The following is a 27,201-nucleotide window of genomic DNA, read 5'->3' as shown; positions in this document are numbered from 1 at the left end:
TCAGGTCTATAAAACAAAAGAAATAAAAACCTAAAATAGGTCAAATACAACATCTACAGTAAAACTAATAGAATAAGAGCAGTCAACACAATAAATAAGACAAGTTTAGTTCTATAGCACATTTAACTACAAGGACAATGGAAAGTGCTTTACATGATTTAAACATTGGAAAATAAAAACAAGTAAAAAAAATTTAATAAAGCTATTTAAGAAATCGAACATGACACCCAGGCTCAACTGGAATGAAAAGTCAAGTTGGAAGCGGATTTAAAATCATTATGGTGAATGGAAGACGCCACAGAGAAAGCTCTGTCTCCTCGGCTCACGAGGCGAGTCCTCCTAAGAACAGCTAGAAGCAGCAGGTTACTAGGAGTGTAAATCACCAGCTTTATCACAATATGTTTATACCAGTTTGTTTGGATAACACACCATATTTGCCCGTCTGTTAGAATATGATTTAGATGAAATTCAACTCACAAGTCTGCGATCGATGACATATCATCTGCTCATCTAACACTATTGTTTACACTGATATATATGGTACACCTGGTCTGGCGTTCTGTTAGCTGTGACATCATCCAGAGAAGACGGCTCACCCGCTACTACCATCTAATGTAGAACAGATTACTAGATCAATGTGTGCTTCTGTGCTTTTTTTGTCTCTCTTGTTGTGTCTCTGCTCTGTCTTCTCTAACCTCCAGTCGGTCGAGGCAGATGACCGTTCATACTGAGCCCGGTTCTGCTGGAGGTTTTCCATCCCGTTAATGGGGAGTTTTCCTCTCCACTGTCGCTTCATGCTTGCTCAGTATGAGGGATTGCTGCAAAGCAATGGACAATGCAGACAACTCTCCCTGTGGCTCTACGCTTCTCCAGGAGTGAATGCTGCTTGTCGGGACTTTGATGCAATCAACTGGTTCCCTTATATAGGAAATATTTGACCAATCTGTATAATCTGACATGAGATGATATGTTTCATGAATTGGTGCTATATAAATAAAATTGAATTGAATATATATCCATCCATTTTCAGGGGTACACCCTGGGCAGGTCACCAGTCTGTCGCAGGGCAACACAGAGACAAACAGAACAAACAACCACGCACACACTCACACCTAAGGACTGTTTAGAGAAGCCAATTAACCTAACAATCATGTTTTTGGACTGTGGGAGGAAGCCGGAGTACCCAGAGAGAACCCACGCATGCACAGGCAGAACATTAAAACTCCATGCAGAAAGACCCAGAACCTTCTTGCTGCAAGGCACCAGCGCTATATATATGCTGCTTAGCTTAAAAGGCACAGCTTAAAAACATATGGATCAATATTATCATTTTTTTGCATCAATGTAATTGGCTCGTTAATCATTTATTCAATACATATCGACGTATGGTGGCAGCCCTGCAGGTTACCTGACCTAATTTCACAGGGTGCACCTGCATGACGGTAGGGTGTCACCTGAGCTTCACCTGACGGCAGACAGGGACTCGTTTACCCTAAAAGGATGATAGGGATGCTAAATGGGTCAGCGCCGGTCCTGATTTTAGGTCGAATAGTTCTTTAATTAAACAAAAACAGCTGGGAGTCTCCTTCCCAGTGAGGGTTCAGAGCCCTGGTGCTCCCCGTGTGTCAGCAGCAGCAGCAGCAGCAGCAGCGCGGCTTGGTGCTGCTGGCCGGGGCTGATCAGTGGGAGGAGAGAAGAGGAGGAGGAGGCAGCGGTCGCTCGGTCAGGCAGGCAGGCAGCCGAGGAGAGCTCTGGCAGGGAGCAGTTTGAGGAGAACAGGCGCTTTGCTGCTGCTGCTGCTGGACGTTTTCATGTGGAAGAGGAGGAAAGCAGGCTTCCCAGACTAAATCGTTTGTTCGGAGCAGGATGTGTACTCCGTGCTGCGTGTCGCAGGTGAGGAACAATGAGGCTGGACGCCTTGTTTACTCTTTACGTCAAAGCCTTGGTTTCAGCTCCACTCCAGCTGATGAGGCTACCAGTTTTTATTTATTATTAGTATTATTTTATTTCTGCTGCGCGTGTCTGGTGGGGCATTTCCCTCTCGCGCGGTCCCAATTAGCTCCTCGTAGCGCCAGAGAAATCCACGCAGTAACGTCACGGCGAGGGGATGAGGACAAAGCGAGCCGAGGCAGAGCTAGCTGGAGCTACCAGAACTAGCCTTGGAGTGGAGGTCCGTGGGAAGGTCTCAGCGCGCCTCCCCGCAGGCTGGCCGCCTGTCCGGGCTTCTTCACGGCGGGGTTTAGTGGCCGCATCCTCTCCGCCGAGAAGAACCATCTTCCTGTTCACTCCGGAAACTTCACTGGAAGCCGCTCTATTCCCCCCCTCCCCATCACTTGTACAGAAATGTTTTGGTTTAGGGTGTTTTTTAAATGTTTATAATCTTCTTAATGTTCTTAATTTCTACTAAAAGTGCAGAAATCATGAAGGCATCACTGGATAAACGTCGACATGTTTTATGGATTTTATCTGAAGCGGTGGATCAGACCAATCACCTTCCCTGGGCCAATACCAAGTTCCGATTTTTGTTGTGCTCTGGGCTGCTAATAATTCAACATTTTCACTTTTTTTTTTTTTGTCTTTTCTCCCCCAAGAATGAGAAGACGGGAAGAAAAAAAATCTAGCTGGGTGTTCATTTGTAGAGGTTTTAGTTTTTTAATTTGTCAGAAAGTGAAGGAATTACGAGATGATTCTGAATTATACTCATCAGACCTGCAGTCTGTTTATTGGGTTTAGACTAAACTCAGGAAAGGCGCAAATTCAATTTAGTTAAATTTAACTTATACAGCGCCAATACATGAAACATGTCATCTCAAGGCCTTGTAAAGGTTGTCTGATGTTTTTTATAAACCGAAAACCAGGGAATATCTTAGCTTTGATGCATCTAATAAACAGGAAGAAATAAACATTTTTCACAACTTGACCTACTGATCGCATATTAAAGCCGGTCTAGTTAAAAGTCGCAGTATTCCCGACTGTTTAATTGTTAAATATTCGGAGGAAAAAAAAATCAACACTGAGTCTTTGGTGGTTTTGGCAGTATTTCTTTTACAACAAGCTGCATGAAGTCCACGGCCGCGTCCATCTACTAACAATAGACGAACACGCGCAGACGTGTGTGCATCTGATTTCTGTCACAACCGGACTATTGGAAACAATTATTTTTTTCTCTCCTATTTTATTGATTCGGACAGTTTGCGCGAAATTCTAGCCGTGCCTGTTTACGTCTCTACCTGGTCAGCTTTACTCTGATCTGCAGGATATTAGGAAAATATGCCGCTGTAAATATTATCATTAGAGATGAAAAGAAAAGTCAGCCAGAGACCTGAATTTTCACCTTAGATGGTGGTCAGGTTGAAAACTCAAAACTTCAACTATTTTCTAATTACTTAATATAAAGTATTTTTGTTTTTACTTGTTTATATTGTTGCTTCTATGAGACCTTCAGTAAATATCTGTACATTCGGAGAAAAAAAAGATGAATGAAGCAATTTATCTGTGCTGTTTTTAGTTTTTGGGGAGTCTGTTTTGCTGCAACAAAAAAAGACTGACTTAAAATACTCTTGCCCACTTTTTTTTTGGAATAATGCAATAATTACCAAGAATTGCCATTATGAACAATTTGATTCCATATGGTCCGTCCCTTTTTTTGTAGGGCATGTCGAGACATGTCTGCAGATCTTTCAGGCCGAGGGAGCAGATCACAGGACGGCAGTACACACAACAGAAATATGCTCCATTATACAATTATAATTTTAAAAATGTTGGCAGCCTTTTTGGAAATCTCACTCTAGATTCTCTGGGAATTGCACACAGAGACAGCTGTTTTGCTAATGTTAGTCACGCTGATAAATAATTAATGACAGCTAAAAGCAGGAAGGCTAAAATGGTGCCTTCTCGTTATGTTTTAGCTCTTAAAAAGAAATGGAAATCAGCCAGATTTACAAAGCTGATCGGGAAATGGGCCACAAAATTCAGATCAGTGCATCTTCTATTTGAGTGTTACAGTGACGGTACTGGTTGGGAATAACTTTTAACTCCTTGCTCTTCATTTTGCCATCACAGTGTCGGCCTTGCACTCTGTGATTTCTAGCATCTTGTCCTCTTAAAACAGGAATAGTTCATCCAGCTGGCCTGAAATCTTACTAACATGCATTATGTGAGTAAACAGCATCTGAAATATACGAGCCCACCTAATCTAGCACCCTCCATGATTGTGGATTGGGATTTTGCTACATTGTACATCTCTACACTTTGATCGGATTAAAGTAATTGGTTGTTGTGCCGTCGCTGAATTATCTGAAGTACCCGGAGGTGGAAGGAATACTTTGTTAAAGGCTTGAATACCAAGCCTGAGAGTGTTTTCTTTAATGCTTAGTGCTTTTATTTTTTTACTACCAGACTGATATTGACCGAAGGGTCACTGCTGCTGCTGAGTAGGTCTGTGCAGGAATTTAATTACACATGCACATCCCTCATCCAAGGCGGGCTCACTTCCATTTCCTGTGCCTTTCAAAGGGCCGGGATGATGGAAAAGGGGGCAGGATTAGGAGAAAATGAAGGACAAACAATGAGATCAGTTGTCAGTCGCTGCGCGCGGGGGGGGGAGTATGCTAATCCCTGCCGCAGTTTAGTCCGTCGCCATCTATTTGTGAGCTTCTAATTAACTTTTTTTTTCCATGTTTATGCGCCGCACTTGAAGTTTGGAGAGGCCCAGCCCCATGTGTGGTCTGCTAGCACCCCACGCTCACTGGCTCCAAGGTGGAAATTAGAGAAGGGTGGGCATTGTTTGGGTTGGACTGGAAGAAGGCTTGGTGTGGAGGGAGAGCTTTTAAACTTGTCAGTGAGGTCAGGAATCGGCGAAATGTTGGAGTGTCATAAGGAGACACGGGTTAGCTTCAACAGGCAGGTAACACAGGACATGATGTCTGTAAGCAGCAAAGGCAAGACACAGGCACCCTAGATGGACACCAGGAGTCAGGAGAAAATAAAAATGTATTTCTGGTACCCAGGTTTAGCTATTTAGCTCCATTCGCCTTTCATTTTATACAAGTAAACCATTTTAAATCCATCTTAATCACAGAGTATCATTTTATCTTTCTTAGTAGAAAGGTCTAACGCTCGTGTGTATTTCGGTTCAACTGTATCATACGGGAATATTTTACGTTACACCTGATTTCCATCTATGGTGGTTCTCCATTTGGGCCAATTGATTCTTCTTATGGGAGAGTTTGTCCCCTGTTCAACCCAAAAAAAAAAAAATGGCCGACAACCTCCGGCTTTAAAGACAAAATTTTATTCGTATAGCAAATGTTGGGTTTGTTTTGTACAGTAGGCTTAAATTATAGAAAATAACTTTAAACTGTCAAATTGGGTACAAAACGTCCTCATAGCCGGTGCGAAGTGATGCATGTACAGGTTTAAAATATCCCATGACAGATCGTTCCTTTTTATACAAAAACACAAAAAAAAAACCGTCAGGATGGAACTTCTAGATTCGTGAAATGAAAAATCTCCGAGAGGCAGAAAGGATCAGGACTGATTCTTTAACATCCCTCTTTAGTTGTGAAGTGTCCTTAAGCACAAGAAGCTCTTTTCACTGTTAACCGGTCGCACAGCTCTCCTTCAGGACGTTTACCACAGATGCTGGGCTCCTCCTCTGTCATGAATGAATCAGAGTCAAAGGTCTTTAACTATTAAATCAAAAATTTCAATTTAAAGAACGTAGGTGTTGTGTTTCTATTAAATTTGCAGCTGTATTCAAAGAAAGAGACATTTTGATCAGGTCTCCAATGTAACAGAAAGTGCAGCGGTGCTGGTAATCTGCGTGACTGGGTTTTCCCCACCTCATGGTTGTAATCTCATAGTGTGCGTGGTCTAGATTGTCCGACCATCGTAACGCGTGCATGACATGCCATTCATCCTCAGCTAACCCTCAGGAATTTTGCTAAAGTCAGCAGGAGCAGCAGGTGTTTGTTTTCCCAACAGGAACGTTACTGGCAGCCCTTCTGATGGCCCAAATCACGTCTAGCTCAGTCGCCCCCTTTATACATTTAGTGCTGGGCTTTCTTGGATCTGAAAATGTTTAAATATTACTTATCAAATGGATCTTGATGATTATCATGAACATTTTGGATGTCCTTAATGACACGGCTGTACATGTGACCTTTTTTAGAGGAGAATCTTTTTTCAAAATTGATTACAGGAACAAAGAGATGAGTTATGGGTTTGTGTTTTAGGTCTTCTGAACCAAAATTAGCACGACAGTCAGCTATATCAGTGATGAAAAGTGATCAAAATTCAGGTCCCCCCCTGCCCCCCCCACTTCAGTTCATTACATGCTTTAAACATAAAAAGTTCCACCAATTTTGCTCCTATTAACAGCGTGTCGTTTAATGCCTTTGATGCCCTTTTTGAGTTTGATAAAAATCAAATCAAGATTATTCAGTGGAACATTTTTGGATGTGTTAATGGGGATAATTTTAAACTTCCTTCCTTTTCGGCGAGATCACTGCCACCTCCAGTCAAAAAGGTTTTTCCTTTTTGAAAGTTCTTACGGTGTTTGCCCAGGAAAGGGAAAAAAAACAACCTTATCTCTACTTAGCACTCTGGGTATGTGAGTTTACTGAGACAGTCCTTGCCCTTTTCTTCACTCTATAGTGTGTTTTATGTTTTGTGCACGTTTTTTTTTATATTGGTGCGCAGCAGCTACAGATGCTGATGCAACATTGTGAAATACAGGCCAACTCTCTGTGTAACTTATTGCTTTTCACTGATAAAAATACTCCCCTTGGAAGCCGAACTGGCCCCTGAAGCTGGGGGTTATGGTGGTGGATGTTCCTGTATCTGTTGACCTCCTGTTGTGCTGCTCAGCCCGTTTCCTGTGTGACAAATTGTTCAGTCTGTGAGGAATCTCTCGATCACTCCCGTCAGCTTTTCCTGCTCTTCACTGTAACCCGGTTCTCCTTTTTGCGCGGCTATTTTTCGCCCTGACCAGCTACAACCTCCTCCCTGTTGGCTGTATCCAGGGGATGTGTTAGCAAACAGAGGAGCGGAGAGGCCTTTGTGCCCGTTTGTGTATGGGAACACAGAGCACTGATACATGTTTGCTGTGTGTATACAGCTGCCTAGCTAAGTAGACAACAGTCTCTCGCTGTGTGCGGAGAAATGCAGCGGTGCGTTAGAGCTCTTTTTGTTTCGCCTTTTATCTGCCGGCTGGTTTCCTGTGACGGCCTTTGGCACAAAGCATCGACGTAATCTGAGCTAGGAGGGTGGAGTCGGCGGTCTCGTTAGAACCTTTTGGTCTGTCGATGATTCCTGGTGACCAACTTTTTTTGGGGGGGGAATTTAACCCAGTGTCGTCATTTGAAAGCACCGGCCAGCATGACGCAGCAGAACGGCGCGTTGTTGTCTGTGCGGTGCTGCAAACATGGCTGCACGGCGTTTCGGTGCCCTGTGTCTGCGCTGTTGCTTTCCACGGGGTTCCTGTGGGGTGTGTGAGTCATGTCTGCCATCGCAGCTGTGTTTTTTGTTTTTTCCAGGGACGGCGTTTGCTCTCGTGTTTGAGTGAATCTGTTTAGGTGGAGAGAAAAAAAAACTCTCCACAGAGCAACGTGAGTTTCACACCTTTGCGGTTCCTCCAGGTTTCCCTCAGACGTTCCCCTGCTCCCTTGTTAGAGGAACTCTCCTTGTTAGAGGAACTGTCTGAAGAAGTCCCACAGTCCTTTGTAGGTCTGGCTGAGATTTCCTGCTGCTCTCTCTCGCTGTGCGGGCAGCGGCTGACCCGGATTCGTCGGAGGCCTGTTTGCATTGCGTAAGCGGTTGTCTCTCTGCGGCTACGTGCCGCACAGCCTCGCCCTCCTGGCTTTGACTGAGGTGAGCCTTTCCGTCCGCTGAAGGCCAGACAGTCCCGTCGTTTTTGCTCCTTCATTTGAGGTTAAAGAGGCGGCGAACATTAGGGTAAAACAGCGGTTCATCATCAGTGATATTGAAGAAACAGCATCCTGCAACAGTATTCACACCTCCCCCTCACACACACACACATGCACGTTTTGTCATTTCACAACCACAAAGTTCATCGTGTTTGATTTGGATTTTCTGCGATAGGCCCACATCAAGAAGCTAAGAATTGGGAAGTAAAGGGGGAAATTACACATTCTTTACATTTTTTTGTGAGTTTGATGTTCAGGTTTTCATAGCAGGAACCCTGTTGGAGGCTGAATTTGGCTCCACACGGCTTCTCTGTTCATCCCCACAGCATGAAGCTGCCACCACCGTGCTTCAGCGTGAGGACGGTGTGTTCAGGGTGATGGGCAGCGTCAGATTTCCCAGCACACACTGTTTTGTGTGTAAACCCAAAAGTTCATATTTATCTCCTCTCACCAGAGCTCCTTCTCCCACATGGACGCTTCCATGTGGGAAACTGCAGACATTATTCCTCACAGCTCCCTGTCAACATCGGTTTTATTCACAGCACTCTTCCATAAAGTTCATATTTGGGTCTTTTATATCGATTCTCCACACTGAGCTATAAATCTCTGCAGCTCCTCCCGTGTCACCCAGGCCCTGTTTGTTTGCAATATCGTTCTCTTTGCCCGGGCTGCCGGTTTAGGTGGGTGTCATGTTTTGGTGGGTTTGTTTAATACCCAGATGATTTAACAGAGCCTTCTGAGATATTCTAGGCTTGATCGGTAACTTTCAACTACAATATAGTTATTCTCACTATATAAGCTATATAAGTTCAGTCCATTTACCATTTTACCATTTAGAAAGAGATCGGTGGTCTTCCTTCAGTCAGCATTTTATTGACTCTTGCCAGAATTGAGAACAGGTTACAGAACGAGACCTGTGTCCAAAAATGAGCGTCCATCTGCTCTAACTAGACAAAGAGAGTCTCTGGTTTATGCCAGTGTAAGCTGCTGGAGGCGTCGCTCCACAGTTTCTCACTGGAGGCTCGGGAATGTTGACCTTGACTTGGATGAGCCTGATTTGTAGCTCTTCCTGGGGACAGCAAAGAGTGAACCAAGCAGGGAGTCCATCCTTTATCTCCGTGTCTGGAGCCTCCTTAGGATCCAGCAGGATGAAAAACGACAAGCCCCAGCATAACGCTAACTGTGCGGCTGCAGCAGGAAGAGAGGATGCTTTTATAAGATTATACCAAGCGGTAGAACAAAGCCGCTTTTTTCCCATAACCAAACCCAACTTTGAACCTCTCAACAACACTTTCTCCCTGACCCGTCTGCTGCGCTCCCTGGTTTTTGTGAGGCCGTTTGTTCACTAATGTTCTCTAACAAACCTCTGAGGCCTTCACAGAACAGCTGCGTTTAAACAGAGATTAAATTAAACACGGGCGGACTCCGTTTACTGACTACATGACTTCAGCTTGCAGTTAATTTCTTTGTGGTTGTCTTTTTTTTTATTTTAAGGGCAACACAGCGAAGGGAGTTGAATACAAATACATGTCGGACTTTTCAGATTTGTATTTGTAAAATAAATGAAAAATTGCCAATTTTTTTTAAATAGTTATCTGCTACTATGCATTGGTCTATGACATGAAATCCTGATCAAATTGTAGTTTGACTGTAAACGGACAAAATGCAAACATTAGAGCTGCAGGGCACTGGACTCTCATCAGGGTTTATTCTGTGCAGCTCTGTGTGGCGTCTGTTGCTTCAGTATCCATCTTTGCTTTAATAAAAAAATTTACAGACTCACTCTGAAACACTTCTTTTTAGGTTGATGATTTTTTTTATTGTTATTATTATTTCCAAACCTTCTATGTCTGTAAGTAGGGCATCAAGCCTTGGTTCTGACAGCTGTCTCCATTGTGTTTGAAATGGTGTTGCCGTGTTTCAGCAAGGCAGTATAGGGAGTGAGTGGGGAAAAGGTGAACGCAAAACAAAGAGGAAGTGAACAGTGAGGGGGTAAAAAAAAGGTGATAATAATAAGCCTCTGAGTAACACAGTAAGGGAGGGTTCAGCTTTCTGAAGAAGGGAGTGAAACAGAGGGAGAAATAACTACAGTGACTCTGTTGTAACATTTCATGCCTTCTGTGGAGGTTTAGGAGAATCTGTCCTTGGGTTGACTGAAGACGGGCGTGTGAAGTGCAACAGGAGTGCTGAACGTATGCTTCCCAGCATGGATAGCCGCGGCACCGTGACAAACGGCCGGCAGTCTGCTGTTCATGTTTAGGTCCGGGGTTTAAATTGCACACAGGCCAACCACCTGTCATTAAGCTGGTGCGGTGCACTAGCAGCTAGGGAGGCCCGGGGGGTGGAGGGCCTGTGAAGTGGGTAAGGTCAGCGTGGGTTGCTATGGGTACTCTTTCTGCATCTGTGTGTGGTGAAATTCCTCAAGACATTCCCATCTCTCAGACCCCCCCGCCACCCCCCCACCCCCGTTCCTGGACCTGCGCCTCAGTCTGCCCACCCCCCTCACCGTGTGCAACCTGCTGGCGAAACAATCAGATCCTAAATTGTTCAGCTCTTTTCTTTTGTTTTTGTCTCTGCTAGCATGCAGCTTTTTGTGGTTAATTAATGGCCCATTGAGAGAGACGTGTGTCTGCAGCAGAGGCTAAAGAGACGGCTTATCTTGTTCAGCTGTGCAAATGGAAACCGGGAGGCACAAGCGTAGAATCAAGGCTAAACTTTATGCATTCATCCTTCTTTTTTTCTCATGTAATCCTGTTCAGGGTCATGGAGGGGAGGGGGGCTGGTTCACTAGACAAAGGTAGACAAAGGGGTGGTTAGTACAGTATGTGCTGTATAGTAGTACAGTATGTTATTTAAACAAAAATAACCAAAACTATTGAGATTACGCTGAAACTGTGTTGCTCATAAACCCGTGGATTTTTACTGCATTAAGGACTGAGTACAACAAACGTAGTAGAGATGCACCGACTGAGGACCTGCAGACAATGAGTTTGTCTGATTCCCATTTCTGTTTATTAACTTTATTATGAGAATAGATGTAGGAACCATATTCAGAATGTCTTCCTGGTGTTGCGGGCCCCGAGCAGCAGGGCTGATGTGTTGGTGATGTTTACAATCTGAAAAACAGTACAAACAGGCAAGAGCAATGTCAGGAGGAGTGCCGCCTTTAACATCCAGGCTGCGTTTGAGGAGCACAGGAGGTCCATCCCCAAAACCAAGCGGAGGCAACGCCTCGCAACAATGGTTCCACCTCGCCATCACGTTACCCCCATTAAATCCAGGAAAGCACTGAATAAAGGATAATAAAGGATGGATAATATGCCAAAATGAAAGTAGATTGATTTTATATAGTAAAAAAAAATTTAAAGTATAGAACCATTCCCAAATAACTAAAAACAACGTGGTGACATTTTTAGGTGCACCACACTAGCCTACGTGCTATTAGCAACTGTTATTATATATGGGTATATATTTGTTTAATTCTGTTAGTGTTTTTTGCGGACATAACGTTTTCTTTAGAATCTTTTATTAAGAATTAGCCCTTCTTATATTACTAAAAGAGGAATTTCTGTATGTGTCGCCCAGAACAGGTGTCTGGATCCTACAGCTGCCCAGTGGCTCAATGATGACTCTGATCAATAAATAAGTGTAGTGAAAAACAATCTACATTTAGCAGTTTTTTTGTGTTTTCATCAATTTCCACAACAGAATTGGACAAGGATAGCTTCTTTGAAATCTTTTTTTTTCTTTGTCGTTAGGTCTTCGCAATTTTTTTTTTACATTTGCCATAACTATGATACAGAAGAATTTTATTCATTTTCTTTTTGCAGACATTTGATGCTATTCTGTATTTTATTAAATAAAATTAAATAAAATGATGGTTCTTTTATCTAAATATAAGAAGCATAGTCCCTATGGCAAGTATTGTTTACAGCTGAGGGCTCTGAAATGACAGCTTTGCCGGTGTTCTGTCGGTGTGGTATGCGCTGTGAGAATAACATAATGGTATATGATTTTTATATCTCCGTCTGTCAGTGTGGACTATTTTATCGAAACAGCACATGTTTGTCAAGTGGTATGCTGATGGTGCTTGTTGGAAAATACATTTTATGAACGGGTACGCTGTTCATAAAATGTATTTGTTATGAAACTAATTCTGTCAGAAGGGAATACTGTGTTGATTTTGGCAAACCCAGTTTATCAGTCATGCTTCAGATTTAGATTCACCTTCTTGTTCTCCTTGTTTGAAATTATTTGAGTCTTGTCTAGTTAAACAGCTGCTTACATCTCTTGATTTGTAAACATCTCACTGACAATGGAGCTGTTTCCCTCAGTAACGACATCCACACCGATGAGTGTTGTCAGCTGGTGCGTTCACTGATCAGAAGAAGATTTAAATTTTGAGTTTCTGGCCGGTCACTCACAAGCCAGGACCGATCAAGCTGAAACTCACCTGATTCCAGTCAACGGGCAATTTCCCGTTGCATCTTAAGAGTTTATACTTTCCAAAAGGTTGCTCCCATCTTTTAGGCATATTTGTTTGTGTGGGATCCAAAAGTGCTTGTTCTTTTAATCTGCTTGGTCGGTTTAATAATAATGATTCTTTATCACAGTGTGTTTAGAAAAGGCTACACCAAGCCTCTCCAGATGAGCAACAGAGTATCCCCTGCACTGATGGACAAAGGGAGACAGTCTTGGTTCCGCTTTCAACCAGGAATCTGTTGAGGGAGCCGTCAGAAAGACACGGCTCAGCTCTGCCATGAAAAGACAGGGCTATAAGGAGCCATGCTGGAGGCTGAGGTGATGGATGGATAAATAGTTGGACAGACGGTGGGAAGACTAACAGGGAGATCTCTGGGCTGGTGAAGCATGGGGGGAGCAGAGATTGAAAAGCTTTGCTCTAACCATGTGTGAGTGGATTCTGGTGCAAAAACCCGGCACGTGTGATACAGGGTGGGATCCCCCAGCTTCCTGAGAACATTACACTATAGCTCCGATATTGATGTGGGATGGTGGACATATTGAAGCGTGATTTATAATAGAAAAAGGCTTCCAGGGTTTGCTTCATAAAATGTGAGGTATGGTTAAGAAAAGGCAGCAAATTCCCACTCGAAGTTCCTGTTATGACACAAAGGCTTATTAAAGGAAAGAGATTTAGCAACGGGCAGATAATTTATAGCGCTATGTTGTTTATACAGGAAACCTCCAGGGTACAGGAAGTGCTGTCCCAGTGCTCTAGAGTCATGTGTTGCGTAACATTCCCCTTGTGCTGTATCTTTGGGTGACCTGAACTTTTTGCTAAATGCATTTTAATTGTCAGAAAGAGGGAAACGGTCATTAAAAACTAACCACATATAGTTTAAGTATTTTGTCTTTGTAGTCTATAAGTCGGTTAAATGTACTCCAGTTAAACATACAGCGGAAAATCAGAGGAATATATTCAGCACATCCACAGTTTGACGTCTTACCGATGGACGCGGTGGCTGCAGAAAGGCCTTTAAATTACAGAGCACCTTGCTTTCTAAATATGAAACAGAGCCTTCTTTTATGTATTTAGCCGCCTCCTATGTGTCACACTGACAGAGGAAACAGTGCGTGTCTCTGTTCTCAACTGTGTTTTCATGCCTTGTTAATGGCCTGCAGAAGAGAGGCGGTTTGTCCCTTGTGACTGAAACCATGAATAACCAATATGAGCAGTCACTTTTGGATGTCCCCTTTCTGCAAGAGTCCCACTGGTCTGTTTGATGCTGTGACTTTGTATTGTTTCTTAATTCTCAGTAACTGGAATGTGAAAGTAAAAACATTTAGAAACTTTGCATGTTTGTTTAGGCGAGGACATCTTGTTCTTTAAACCAGAGCAGTTTGCTGCACTATGTTCAGCCTTCCTGTTGTCTGCTAAAAGTCTTGTTCTCTCTCACAGCAGACATGGCTCAACATGCAGACATGGCTATACATGTGTGTGTGTGTGTGTATATATATATATATATATATATATATATATATATATATATATATATATATATATATATATATATATATATATATATATATATATATATATATATATATATATATATATATATATATATATATATATATATATATATATATAAAGCTGTGTAATTATCCTCCTACATCTCTGACCTTCCTCTGACCTCATTTTGAACATCTCAGTGATACTGAAGGTACCAAACATTGAGTATCTGCAATAAATCCACTTCTAAACTGTAGCTTATTGTTGTCAGAATCATGTGGTTCTGTTTATGTACATTGCATTTACTGATCTGGAAAAGATGTTTTTTTTTTCTTTTTTTACACTGTCACCAATCCAAATCGATCAAGCTGAAATTTGACTGATTTTTCTCTATGCCTTTCTAGTTTTTTATGCCTCCAGAGAAGTCTTCTTTTTTGTTTTTCTTTAGTTTTCTATCTCCTTCTACCTGGATCCACTCAGATGCTTCAGCAGACGAGTAAAATGGTTTGAATATTTGAATAGCTTGATCACACTGGCTGAGGGTGAATCATTTTTTTTTTATCAGCGGTTCCTGTTTTATGACTCAGGGCTGTGTCCTTTCCCGTTTCTCATTTGTTTTTTACATTAAAGATTTCCAAAGCCACCATGACAGCCATGGGATGATTAAATTTGCTGATTAGTCCGTTACTGTATCCCTCCTCAGCAGTGACTTCTCTGAACCTGTCAGCTGGTGTGTGAATCATTGTTTTTAAAGTGTGGATTCCTCTCATTTTCCTTCTCTTTTTATGAGCAGCAGTATAAATACTGTATTCTTGTTTTTATTGAACCAGTTTTTACGTTGTTAAAGAGATTCTTATAGAATTTCTTCTTCACTCTGGTCCATCCATCCCACTGTTTCTCCTGAATCTCTGATGTCTGTGTTCATTACAATTTGAGTGACTGGCGTTTTTTCCAGAAGGTCGGCTAAGTTGTCCCGTTGTCTCTGTCCAGTTGGCCTGCTGCTGCGGCTCAGCGGCCTGCTCATGCTGCTGTAACTGCTGCCCCAAGATTAAACAGTCAACCGGGACCAGACTCATGTACGTCTTCTACTTCCTGCTGGTCACCGTGGTCTGTGCCATCATGATGTCCCCGACTGTGGAGCAGACGATGAAAGATAACGTGAGTGCATCGTTTTAATTAAATATGCCAGTTCATGATTTGTTTAAAGTTGAATCGGCAAAGAAAGGCACGATGAGAACGATGTCTTCAGAAGTTTGCCGGTAACGAGTGATTAAAACTTCTCTTTAAACGGAGAGAGGCAGGAGGTGTTTAGTTTCACGTCTAAAAGCATCTAATAAACCATTTCCTCTGCAGTTCTGTGATTTTGTTATCAGTAAGACCTCTTTAGTCAGCTCCAATCACCCTAACAAGACAGGCCAACAACTGTGCCCTTTCACCCACATTTTGCTTTTATTTGTTTCCCTTCATTTGCTGCACAGCCGGCCATTGTAGCTATTAATTGGCCTGGGATTAATTATTGAATCTGCCTGAAAGATGGTTGCTGCTCCTCCTTCCCCAGTCTTTTGAGGTATATTAAAATGTATATAATTAATATAATTAGGAGTTGAGTCATCCATACCAACATATTCCTCTTGCTGCAGACAGTTTTCTGAGGCGAAATGCACCAATCTGGTTAAATCCAAGTCATTAATTAACAAAGTCTTTGAAGAAAGAGATCTTATGTTCACGAAATCATTTGTTTTATTTTTCAGTCGGATTATTCTTATGATATTTTCATGATTTGATCCTTTTTAGATTAGATTTTAATCTCTTTAATTTTGCCTGTGGGCAAGACGCCCTCTTGAAATCTCTCGATTTTTGTGGGGAGCAGTACACCCATGTTCCTTTTCCAGTATGTGGAATACAATTTGAAAGGACCCCCTGCTGTGTGTTTCCTTGTGATATGAGGATCCAGTGAAAGACCCATCCGAGCACAAAATGGCCTCTGATAGCCCCCCCACCACACACACACACACACACACTCATTCATAAGGAATAGAGACACACTGAGCACAGTGGGAAGTCCCTGCTAAGAGAGCAGCCATTGTGTGTGTGGTGAGTGCTGGTTTCTTCTAAGGAGATTTACAGCAGTTTGAAACAGTTCTTCCATTCTTCGTTTAATCACAACACCATGGACATGCTAATATGCTCCTTAAAGGGAGACAAAAGCTCCAAAATGGGCTTTTTGCTTTATGCCGTGATCTGGCTCTGAACGTTTCTACACACTGAGGAGATGACGGCTCAATCGGCGCGGGTCGAACACGTCGTGCATCAAACTGCTAGCGTTTCCCTGGCAGTGATTAGTAATAGTGGCAGGACATTTTACAGCTTTCTGAAAATTGCTGGATCTCATGGATGTGGTCCCGTAAAAGACCCATTAAAGAGACTGTACTGTTGTCGTATGTGTGAATGAAGAAATGAAAAAAAATGTTTAAAAGCCTACCTTGGGTAACTCATTTTATGTGTATAAAAGGTGGGAGGAATGATGGGATATCTGGAAGGTGCATCTAGTTGCTACTCTCTGTAAATGAAAATGCATCCCACTGTCTCCCTCGGTCCTCTTCGTACTAGTCAGTCACCTGAAGGCAGCGTGGACAACTCAGACACATAATGCTATATTTGCAAAACAAATAAGCCTTACATGCTACTGTGCTGTGCCCCGCCCCTTGTGCCGGTTCTCCGTCTCACTCTCCGTGAAGTAGTAAAGGAAGAGCCTGTGTGAAACTGGTCATGATTTGGTTTGTTCATCAAAGTCATACCAGTGGTTAGATTAAAGGCATTTTATTTGTCTTTTTACTCCCACCTCTGAAGCAGGTGTGTTTGTGCATCAGACACCAGACTTCGTTCTGCGCTTTTTAAATCCAGAAGGCATCTCTTCTGCTGAACCTCAGCCACCGGATTTTTCCAATTTTCTGCCGAAGGCCACACCGAGGTTCTTCTTTATGTCTCGCAATCGGTTTGCCTCTCCTCCTGACGAAGCTCAAACACATTTTCTTTTTTGTTATTTTTTTTATTTATTTTTTTTGTCCCGTGTAGTTTGTTCTGCCTCTTTTGCCTCTTCACATTTTTCTGACTTGGTGACAAGAACCGTCTAATTTATTCATCTGCGGCCTTTTGTTTGTGTACACTGTCAGTTAGTTTTAAGGCCCCTCTAACAGGCTGCAGAGAACCAGAGGATGAATGAGGGCTCCACGGAGAGGCGGCGCATTTGTTTCTGCTGCCTGTTCCGTCTTTCAGCTCCTTTAGAGCCGTGACGCAGAGAATAGACACTATTGGGCCCTTTCACTGGGGGCCACACTCTATACAAACATAAGCAGAGGTGGGTGTCTGTCCGCTGCCACAGCGACCTAATCCCGTTTTATTTTCTTCTCCTCCTCTTTGCCCATCAGATCCCCTTCTACACCGATTTGTGCGATAAGATGAATGCGGGGGAAAACTGCAAGACCCTGGTGGGATACTCTGCCGTCTACAAGATGTGCTTTGGCATGGCCTGCTTCTTCCTTTTCTTCTCCATCCTCACCTTTCGGATAAACAACAGCACAGGCTGGAGGGCGGCCATTCACAATGGGTAAAAACACTTTGTGCTTTAGTTTCACAAAGTGTACAGTTATCAGATGTAACTGAAGCCTCAAAAAAGATATGCAGAGTAAGCTAGTTTTTATCACATTTTGGTCTGCCTAAAGAAAACTAAAACTAAATCGTTGAATTATTACTGAAATAGTTGTTTTAAAGATTTTTTTAGCATGTTGAATTAAAGTTTGAATTAAATGCAGATATTTAATTGTGTGTTTTAATAAATGAATGAATTAACAGCATTATTTTACATATGGTATTTAGAATTATATAATTCTTTTTACATTTTAGACAAATATTTATTAGTATAGTTTCATTGATAGTGGTACTTTTTCCCCTGAATAAACTTGTGTATTTATTTATTTTTCACTCTGTTGAATATCAGATTCTGGCTGCTGAAGTTTATCGCTCTGGTCGGTTGCTGCGCTGGAGCCTTCTTCCTCCCACAGGAGGAAACCTTTCTGGAAGGTATGAAACTGCGCCTTCACTTTAAAGCCAGTGTACATTTCTCTTTATTTCTTTAAAGCCTGCTATGATGGTACAAGTTTGAACTTGTTTTAAAGTGTGCAAAAAGGAGACATCATTATATGATAAGTAAGTGAAACTATCAAGGATGTGGAAATACTTTATGTAATATTAAAAAAAGAGACATCTGGCTGCATCCTTATTGTTGTAGTATATATTTTTATATTTCCCACTTTATACAGTGCCATTCAAAGGTATTTATACCCCTTGAACGTTTTGTCGTTACAACCACAAACCTTGGTTTGTTTTGCTGGGATTTTGTGTGATTGGCCAACACAGAATAGGATGCTAATCTGATGTAGAAGAGATATATATATATATATATATATATATATATATATATATATATATATATATATATATATATATATATATATATATATATATATATATATATATATATATATATATATATATTTTTTTTATATATATATATCCTACTCTGATACCGCTAAATAAAAGTGCGGCCAATTTCCTTCAGAAGTCATCTGATCATTAGACTGAGCCCATCTGCAAATCTACCAAAAACATGGCCGCCCAGCCAAGCCAGTGGTGTCCAAAGTCAGTCTTCAAGGGCCTGTGTCCAAATGAGAGCTTAATAAAGAACACGCTATCGCCACCGTGAAATATGATGGTGGTAGCATCATGCTGTGGGGATGGTTCTATTCAGCCGGGTCGGAACGGATGGGAAGACTTGAGACTGGCCAGAGCTGCAGTGGAAGGGTTTAGATCAGAAGCACAAATGAGAATCTGTGGGAAGACTCGATAATTACTGTTCAGATGCTCTCCATCCGATCTGTGTGAGTTTGAGCTGTTTTCTATAGAGGACCGGGTTTAAAGTCTTAACCTCTAGATGTGTAAAGCTGGTCGAGAATCACCTCAAAACACCTGCTGCTGTTACTGCAGTGAGGGGTGGTCCTTCAGTATATTGACTGAGGTGACATCTCACACTTTTCCTATTTTTATTGGTAAGCCACGCACAATTTTCCTTCCACTTGGAAGCTCAATGCATACATTGTTTGTGGTTGCAACATTTTTAAGCGTTCAAGAGAATAGTTTTGCAAGTCAATGCGACAGGAGCCTACACTGTCAATTAAAGATACACATGAGAAATAGGAGTTTGTTTTGAACTGTTGAGAGCAGGAAGTGTGAAGCAGGGAAGTCTTCTGCCATGCTTGTCCCAAATTAGAACAGCTTCCTGGATCAATGTGTGCTTCTGTGTTTTTTTTGTCTGTCTTGTTGTGTCTCTGCTCTGTCTTCTCTAACCCCGAGTAGGTCGAGGCAGATGACCGTTCACACTGAGCCCGGTTCTGCTGGAGGTTTTTCCTTCCCGTTAAAGGGGAGTTTTTCTTTCCACTGTCGCTTCATGCTTGCTCAGTATGAGGGATTGCTGCAAAGCCATGTACAATGCAGACGACTCTCCCTGTGGCTCTACGGTTCCCCAGGAGTGAATGCTGCTTGTCAGGACTTTGATGCAATCAACTGGGTTACATTATATAGGAATTGTTTTGACCAATCTGTATAATTTGATTGAATTTGACTTTGGAAAGTGCCTTGAGATGACATGTTTCATGAATTGGCGCTATACAAATAAAATTTAATTGAAAATCACTATGGGACACAATGGTGCATTTTTGTCCATTTTGACCATTAGTTCATACCGTATCTCTTTATTGGCCATTGTTCAGCACACCTAAGCCCAGAATGTGGTCTTCTCTGTTTAATCTAACAGTTTGGCGCTACGTTGGCGCTACGGGCGGAGCCATTTTCCTGCTGATCCAGCTCATGCTGCTGGTGGAGTTTGCACACAGATGGAACACAAACTGGTGAGCGTTGCACTCTCGTCTTTTCCATTTTTGTCTCAAGAAGCTACAGCCTCTTGGTGTGAGGTCAGGGCTGCTCTTTGTTTTTTTTCAGGGGAAGAAAGACAGCTTTGTGTTTTTAGATTGTGTAAATGACAGCGTCGTGAAAGAACCTTCGCAGCCATAAATCTGTCCCCTCTTGCTCTCAGGGTGAAGTTGTAACTCATCTGTCTCTCTTTCTGTGAATTTTCCTTTAGGTCAATTACTCCTGGGTTGTATTTTTGTATATTTTGATTCTTGTTTCCCCCCCTGTTGACGTATCCTCATTCGGTTTGTTTCCCCTTCCTAATATTGTTTTATATTTCCTTTGTACCGTTTGCGTTCCCCTCCCCCGCCTCTTTCTGCCTGCAGGAGTTCAGGCGTGGGGTATAACCGCCTGTGGTACGCGGCGTTGGCCTTGGTGACCCTGGTCCTGTTCAGCATCGCAGTGGGAGCTGTGGTCTTCATGGGCATTTACTACACTCATCCTGAGGCCTGCTTGCTTAACAAGGTCTTCCTGGGCATCAATGGCGGCCTTTGCTTTGTTGTCACCCTCCTCGCCATCTCCCCCTGCATACAGAAATGTAAGGGCTCCAATTTAAATTCAGTGCTTTATTATTTGTTTTAGTGGGATACTTTGTGATCTAGTTTGTCAAAGAAATTAACATATTCTGTATGTAGTAAAATATATACATATATAACAATAAAGAAACTAAAGTACTCTGCGAAAGTATTCCAGTTCCTTGAACCTGCTTTATTCACAACTGGAAGACTTTTGGGGAACGTCTCTACCAGCGTTGCACATATGAGACTGTAAAAATGGAGTGTCTGTGAAAATAGTTTTGTGTTTTTTTTTTTTACGTCTACCCATATTCTGATTTAGAGGTTGTTTTCTAACCCATCTCTGCTTTAAACTTCTCCACAACTTATTACCTGACTTGTCTGCTGGGTTCCTTGGTCTTCATGATGCTGTTTGTTCTCTAATGTTCTCTAACAATCCGTCTGAGACCAGCTGGGTTTACACTGAGATTAGGTGTTACACAGTTGGGCTATATTTACTAACTTGGTGACTTACATTGAATTTGTGTTGAGGTACCTAAGTAAAGGGGAAAAATACAAAGAGCAAACCATGTATAATTTTCCTCTCAACTTGAAATTGTACACATAAAATTGCAATAAAACACAACAAAGTGTTTGGTTCTACAGTGACAAAATGTGTGGTGTGAATATTTTTGTTTCTGTGCAGTGCAACCCAAATCGGGGCTCCTGCAGCCCGGGGTCATCAGCGTGTACGTCATGTACCTCACCTTCTCAGCTTTCTCCAGCAAACCAAAAGAAAGTAAGGACCGACGCATCTGTACCGAGCAGCAACAATCAGTAATGAATGTAAACTTAAATCGGAGGTGAAGCAAGTTAGGTTGGCATTTAATAATCGGTTAAAGCTAGTATTGACTTAGGCTTTTACCAAAATAGTTTGTTTACAGGTCATAAAAATGTAAATATTCTACTTTGCATTTGAATCCTGTTCTTACTTTGTTTCGCATACTTGGTTAATTATGTGTGTTTCTCCTGCTAGTAATCAACATAGATGGTGTGAACAAAACTCTCTGCGCGTTCCCCTTCGAGTCGGGGTCAGAAAACGACAAGAAGATCGTCACCGCTTTGGGAGCCGTTATCCTGCTTGCCTGCATTGTTTACTCCTGGTGAGAAGCAAACACGTTACATATTAAATGTCACACAAACTTGACGCTGTTTTAATCATAATCTGAGCTGTTCACGCTGAATAATCGAGTTTTTAGTCCTACCTGAAATCCCACTCTCGTTGATAAATGGAAAAGCGTGAATAAAATAAAGTTTTAATCAATCAATCAATTAATGTTCCCCGAAACAGTTTTTTTTTTTTTTTTTTTAGACAAAGGATTAATGGGGCTCGAAAGTGCATGTGATTTTGCAATGCATTGTGGGATGTGGTCACCATTTTCCGGAGCAACGGCTTTTGTTTACATTGCTAATTCCCCCGTCTGTAACAAAACAGCCCATCTGTAATCAAAGTTATTACGCAGTGACGCGAATGCAGCCGTTTTAGCTTTGCCTGCATAAACTTGTCGGGGAAACTGATTCAAACAAGAGCAATCAGGGACCAGAAGTGCTGCTCAGACGGTGTCTCATCAGCCGGTAGAAAATAGAGCTGAGCATTTCAACAATAACAATCACAGAGCTTTAGGAGATAAACATCAAACTTGTGGCAGACAGTCTGCTTAACTGAAGCCATGCTGCTTTTCCTGTATTTCAATAGAGTTTCCCGTCAGCAACTGACTGCAGTTTTTATTTTGGGGTAAATCCCCTTACAGACAATGGAAGAAGGTCAAAAAATTTGTATTTTCAGTGACATTTCAGAGACATTTGGACTGTTTCCTTACTCCAAAGCTCAACGTGAAGTTAAAACTGTAACCCCGAGGCAGCTAAATACATAATTACTGTATTTTCTGCCTCTATTGTTTGTAGGCAGGGCAACTGGCTGTGTTCATCTGTGCATATTTGTGCCCTATCTTGGCTTTATTCTTGGTTGTTTGACAAACAGGAAGTATAAACGGCCTTCCAGGTCTTCTTGTTAAGTTTTGCTTTTGTTTCTCAGCTCGGTTTCCTTTTACTGAGATGTCTGCTGCATTATTACTAATGATGCCTCTTTGAAGACGGGTTAAATGACAATGATTGGTTGAAAAACCTTTTATGTTATTTCTGTCAAATATGTTTAAACAGAACTCTTTTATTTTTATATATATATATAATCTTAACAAAATGAACACAAACAAGCCACCTCTACAGCAGATATACCTTTACAGTATCTGTTGACTGAAATCATACAATGCAAAGCTCATTCAAAGAAAGCCGACTGAAGCTTAGAGGCACGGAGGACGGGGAGTGAAACGATAATGACGCAGACAGCTCAGTTTGTGTTGGCCGGCTCTGAACGATCCCCATCCAGTTGGCTGCATGTGAGCAAAAAGCTGGGAGAGACACACACTGGGGCTGTACGACTCCGTTCACATGTGTTTCCCATCAACTGGAGGCATCCTGTCTCTTGTGGTCGCGCAGGACTCTAAAACTGCAAATTATCAGCAAAGAAAACCGGGTGATGGAATTATAACCTTTCTCTCCCCCCCACATTTTTGTCCCCCGTTTCTCTTTCCTCAGTTTAACGTCGACCACTAAGCGCAGCTCTGCAGCGCTCCGGGTCTACAGGAACAGCGAGCCAGAGGCTGAGGTAAACACACAAATATTCAGGACCTCACGGGGTGCGTGCGGCCAAATTGAAATCCAGACTTGTAAAACCCGGCAGCAGAACACCCAGTCGACTTGGCACCGCCATCGTCTCAAACAGATGTTGGCACATTGTACAGGAGGTGTACGCGTTTCATACGGTAAATCTGGATGCTTTGTTTCCTCCGCAGAGAGCTCGCTGCTGCTTCTGCTTCGGAGACGACACAGGTGAGGAGCGCGTAATAATTTGTCCTTCACAGCCGACACTCTTATTGCTATTCTGCAGCCAGATTCGGCAGGGCGAGAAAACATTGGTCAGCAAACACAGATGATGTCACTGTTACTAGGAGGTTATTGTGACAAAGTAAAAGCAGGATCCGGGCGAAGGCGAAACGCCTGTGTGGGATCGCACTGCCACCTGCTGGAAATGAGATACATTTACCCAGAGATCCAACATCTTATTAATGTTTCAGACGTTTTTAAGCCTCTGCGTGCATCGCTGGTTTTCACGCTTCATGCAGGATCCACTGTGTCCTTTTTTCAGAGGATTATGACGAGGAGAAGACCACCTCGGGACAGACCGTGGTGTATGACGAGGAGGAAGGAACCATCTATAGCTATTCCTACTTCCACTTTGTCTTCTTCCTGGGCTCTCTTTACGTCATGATGACCGTCACCAACTGGTTTCAGTAAGTAATGAAGGATTAGCAGAAGCACAGTGAGCCTGGGTGGGATTCCCGCAATAACGATGACCCAGGTTTCATGGCATCATTGTATTTACAGAAAAATTGTAACCAAAATATACGAACATGGTCGTATTTGATTTATTTACAATATGTGGTCTCACCAGATAATGATTCGCCATTCAGCTAAATAAACACGCACCTCATAGCCTATCAACTGTAGATTTAAAACAGTGTTAATAAGAGGAATAGATGGCGCTCCTTTAGCTTAAATGCCTTGACTGATGGAATTATTAATGGTTCTGACTACCATAAATATTTCCAAACAGCTGGATTTGTCACCTTAAGCATGAGGCTTCTTGCTTAGCCCTCAAAAGACAAATGGCATGTTGAATAAAATAAATGATATGGAGTCAAACAGAGAAAATGGAAACCAGAGGAAAAGGGTGAATAGAAAACAAACTAAATTGGGGAGGTCAAAAAATAAGATAAATAGTTGAAATGATTCTCAGTGATTTCCAAAAATGGAGTGTCACCATGCATATAAAAATTAAATAGTCCTTTTTGGTCTTTTCATAAAAACTCAGAAAAGTCTTTGTCATCAGGGTATCCTACTCTCCACTAAAGGATCCAAAGCTTCCACACTGAGTTTCTCCGTTTACAACTTCCAAAGGCAAAAGTCAAGGTGCTGGACGTGGCCAGACATGGCAGAGATGACACTGCATGGTGCTTCCCTGTGTCTGCAAGGCCCATCACCCCATACTTCATGACCCCAATGATGTGTGATGTTGCATATGTTAGAGAGGAGAGGATGGGGACCAAGGTGCCTGCACGATTCCCCCAGAGGCCCAGCTGAGTAATTATATAGCGCCAATTCACAATACATGTCATTTTAACGCACTTTCCAAAATTAAATTCAATCAGATTATATAGATTGGATCAGATTATACAGATTAGTCAAAAAATTCACTATCTAAGGATCTAACTTTCCAACCTAATGACAAGAAAAACAATAATTGTGGAAATGTAATGCAATTATTCTATGAAAAGACTGAAAAATGCTGAAATCTGCACTAGTTCATTTGTAAAACCAAAGAGCCACAGGTTGTAGACCCATGTTATAAGCTCATCAGAAATTAAAGGAAACCTTTCCTATGTTCTTCTATAAATGTTGTTACAAGTCTTTATTTTACATTTGCGTTAAATATTCATAGCTGAATGTAAAACTAAGTAGCTGTAAAACTTAAAAGTCTAAATTGAGCAAAATCTGGCGTCTGAACTATTTAATGTTTAGGAACCCTGAGCTCTACAGTAGTTTGTGTAATAATTTCTGTTTACCTGACATGTTATCTTTATTCATGTGTTTATCGTGCATCGCCTCTTTTATGCACTACCTCTGATCTGACATTTCATCTCTCATTTCTTATCGTTGTGGGTCTCTGCTCTATATTCTGGCAGAAATCTGCGGTGCAGCGCTGATATTTTCTCCTGTCCGTCTTCCTCTCTCACAGTTACGACGACCATAAGATCGAGAAGCTGCTGGACGGGAGCTGGTCGGTGTTCTGGATCAAGATGGTCTCCTGCTGGGTCTGCCTCTTCATTTACATGATGACCCTCATCGCTCCCATGATGTGTCCAAAGCGCTTCGAGGCGTAGGTCAGCCTGTGTTCCTCTGATGGAGGTGGCTAAGGGACCACCAGAATCCCCCCTCCTCTTACCTTAGAACGCAATCCTCCGCTTCTCTCAGCAACCGAAGCGGAGGGTTATCTCTCGCCTTTTTGTTTCATATGTTACAGATGTTACAGTCTTCGATTTACAATGTTAAGCAGGTAATACCTTGATGGTCCTTCTTAATTGTTTTAATACCACTGACTAGTCTTTGTATTCGTTACAGGCCGGAAGTTACATATATAATGTTTGGAGTTGAGTTACAGTGAATAAATTGAGCCTCTGTAGATTCTCTTAAACATCCGTTTGGAAGCGCATGTACTTTTTTTTTTTTTTTTTTTTTTTTATGAATAACTTGTTTATTTTATTTGTATTTTCCTTTCTACTCTCAGCCACTTGCTTCAGTTCTGTGAGTTTTCCCCCAGGTTACGTTTTGGGACAGATGTAGTTGGAGAGAAGTTACAGTCGGTGTATTTATTTGATCCTGAATTGAAGGGGAACTGTGGTGTAAACTGAGCTGGTTTGGCCTCTAACAATGTTTTTTTTTTTAAAAACTCATTTCTCAGGCTTACATTCAAGCTCTGTGTGTTGTCAATTTGTTATATATTGTGTCTTTTGTAGTTTTCTATGCAACCGAACACGTTGTTGATATTAGACACCCACAGTTGTGAAGTTTCCACTTAGGTCACAAGGGTGCGGTTTTACTATCGCCAGTGCTCCCTTTGAGCCCGATCTTTCTTAAGGAGAATCCATCTCACCTGTATGTTTTCAGTCATCTTCATGCATGGCGGTAGCTTTTAAATCAAACAAGTGCCACCTCTCTGGAAGAGCGCCACTGAATCCACACTGTGTTTGCCAAAGGTAGCCGACAGAACTGCTCACATCGTTTGGTCCGTTACAGAAAAGGGTAAAAGTGAACGTTATGTATTTGCCGACTCATTCAGTTACTTTTTCTTCTTTATAGCTAAAAGTGTTTTATGCCTATATAAAAAAAAAAGAAAACCCAGAACAGCTGATGTTTCAAGACTTTTTATTCAACACTGGATGTTGAGTTTACATCTGAATTAAACTGTATTATAGATGTGATGTCAAAGCTGGTCGCTTGTGCTAGACAGTTCCTACAATCATTCTTTTATCTTTTTGTCTAATCGCTCTCGTAACATATTTTGCAGAAGCATAATTGAATTGTAAATATTGGCAATGGAGCTGGAATTTTTTTTATTTTATTTTAAATTATGCTTCATATACTTCGCAAACTTTCTTCTGATATTCATTTATTTCAGCAGCATTTCTGCATTTAACGATTTAATGTGAATGTAGAAATTTAATGGTGCTTTCAAACAGGAAAAGTGATAAAGACATTAAAAGACGCTGTAAAGGAAATAAGTTTATGACCGACAGTAATTTGACCAAAATGTATGTTTAAAAAAAAACAAGATGTAGGTGACTTGAAGTTCACGTTCTTTCAATAAAACATGTAGAAACTGCCCACTGATGTCTTTTTCTGTGTACCGTTCCAGTCAAAGGTTGGCACACGCTCATCCTGGACACGAACGTCAGCAATTTGGGGCCTTTATTCCTCATCCAAGGACTTCAATGAACTCACTTCATTGTGGATTTCCTCTACTCCGCACCGGGTCAAAATGATTTACAACTGGATTCCAAGCATTTGACAGGTTTATATAATATGCTCAAAAGTTTGGGGTCAC

The 27,201-nt window shown here is 41.8% G+C and overlaps 1 protein-coding gene across 1 annotated transcript; it reads left to right on the top strand.

Annotated features, from left to right (window-relative positions):
• Positions 1-1,724: 1,724 nt before the first annotated feature.
• serinc5 (serine incorporator 5) lies at positions 1,725-26,979 on the top strand. Its single transcript, XM_012861318.3, has 12 exons — positions 1,725-1,893; positions 14,893-15,060; positions 17,331-17,509; positions 17,900-17,982; positions 19,772-19,865; positions 20,253-20,464; positions 21,127-21,219; positions 21,457-21,583; positions 23,076-23,145; positions 23,333-23,369; positions 23,686-23,830; positions 25,336-26,979. The coding sequence occupies exons 1-12, from the start codon at positions 1,867-1,869 to the stop codon at positions 25,478-25,480; spliced, it is 1,380 nt and encodes a 459-aa protein (XP_012716772.2). The 5' UTR covers positions 1,725-1,866; the 3' UTR covers positions 25,481-26,979.
• The last annotated feature ends 222 nt before the right edge of the window (positions 26,980-27,201 follow it).

Source organism: Fundulus heteroclitus, chromosome 12 (assembly GCF_011125445.2).
Source record: "Fundulus heteroclitus isolate FHET01 chromosome 12, MU-UCD_Fhet_4.1, whole genome shotgun sequence".
In the NCBI taxonomy this organism is placed as follows: domain Eukaryota; kingdom Metazoa; phylum Chordata; class Actinopteri; order Cyprinodontiformes; family Fundulidae; genus Fundulus; species Fundulus heteroclitus.
This window is presented reverse-complemented; position numbering and strand designations above follow the sequence as displayed.

Coding starts and splice junctions, on each gene's coding strand:
- serinc5 (XM_012861318.3), top strand. CDS start 1,867: ATGTGTACTCCGTGCTGCGTGTCGCAG. Junction 17,983..19,771: donor GGAGGAAACCTTTCTGGAAG/GTATGAAACTGC, acceptor TTAATCTAACAG/TTTGGCGCTACGTTGGCGCT. Junction 21,584..23,075: donor GCCTGCATTGTTTACTCCTG/GTGAGAAGCAAA, acceptor CTCTTTCCTCAG/TTTAACGTCGACCACTAAGC.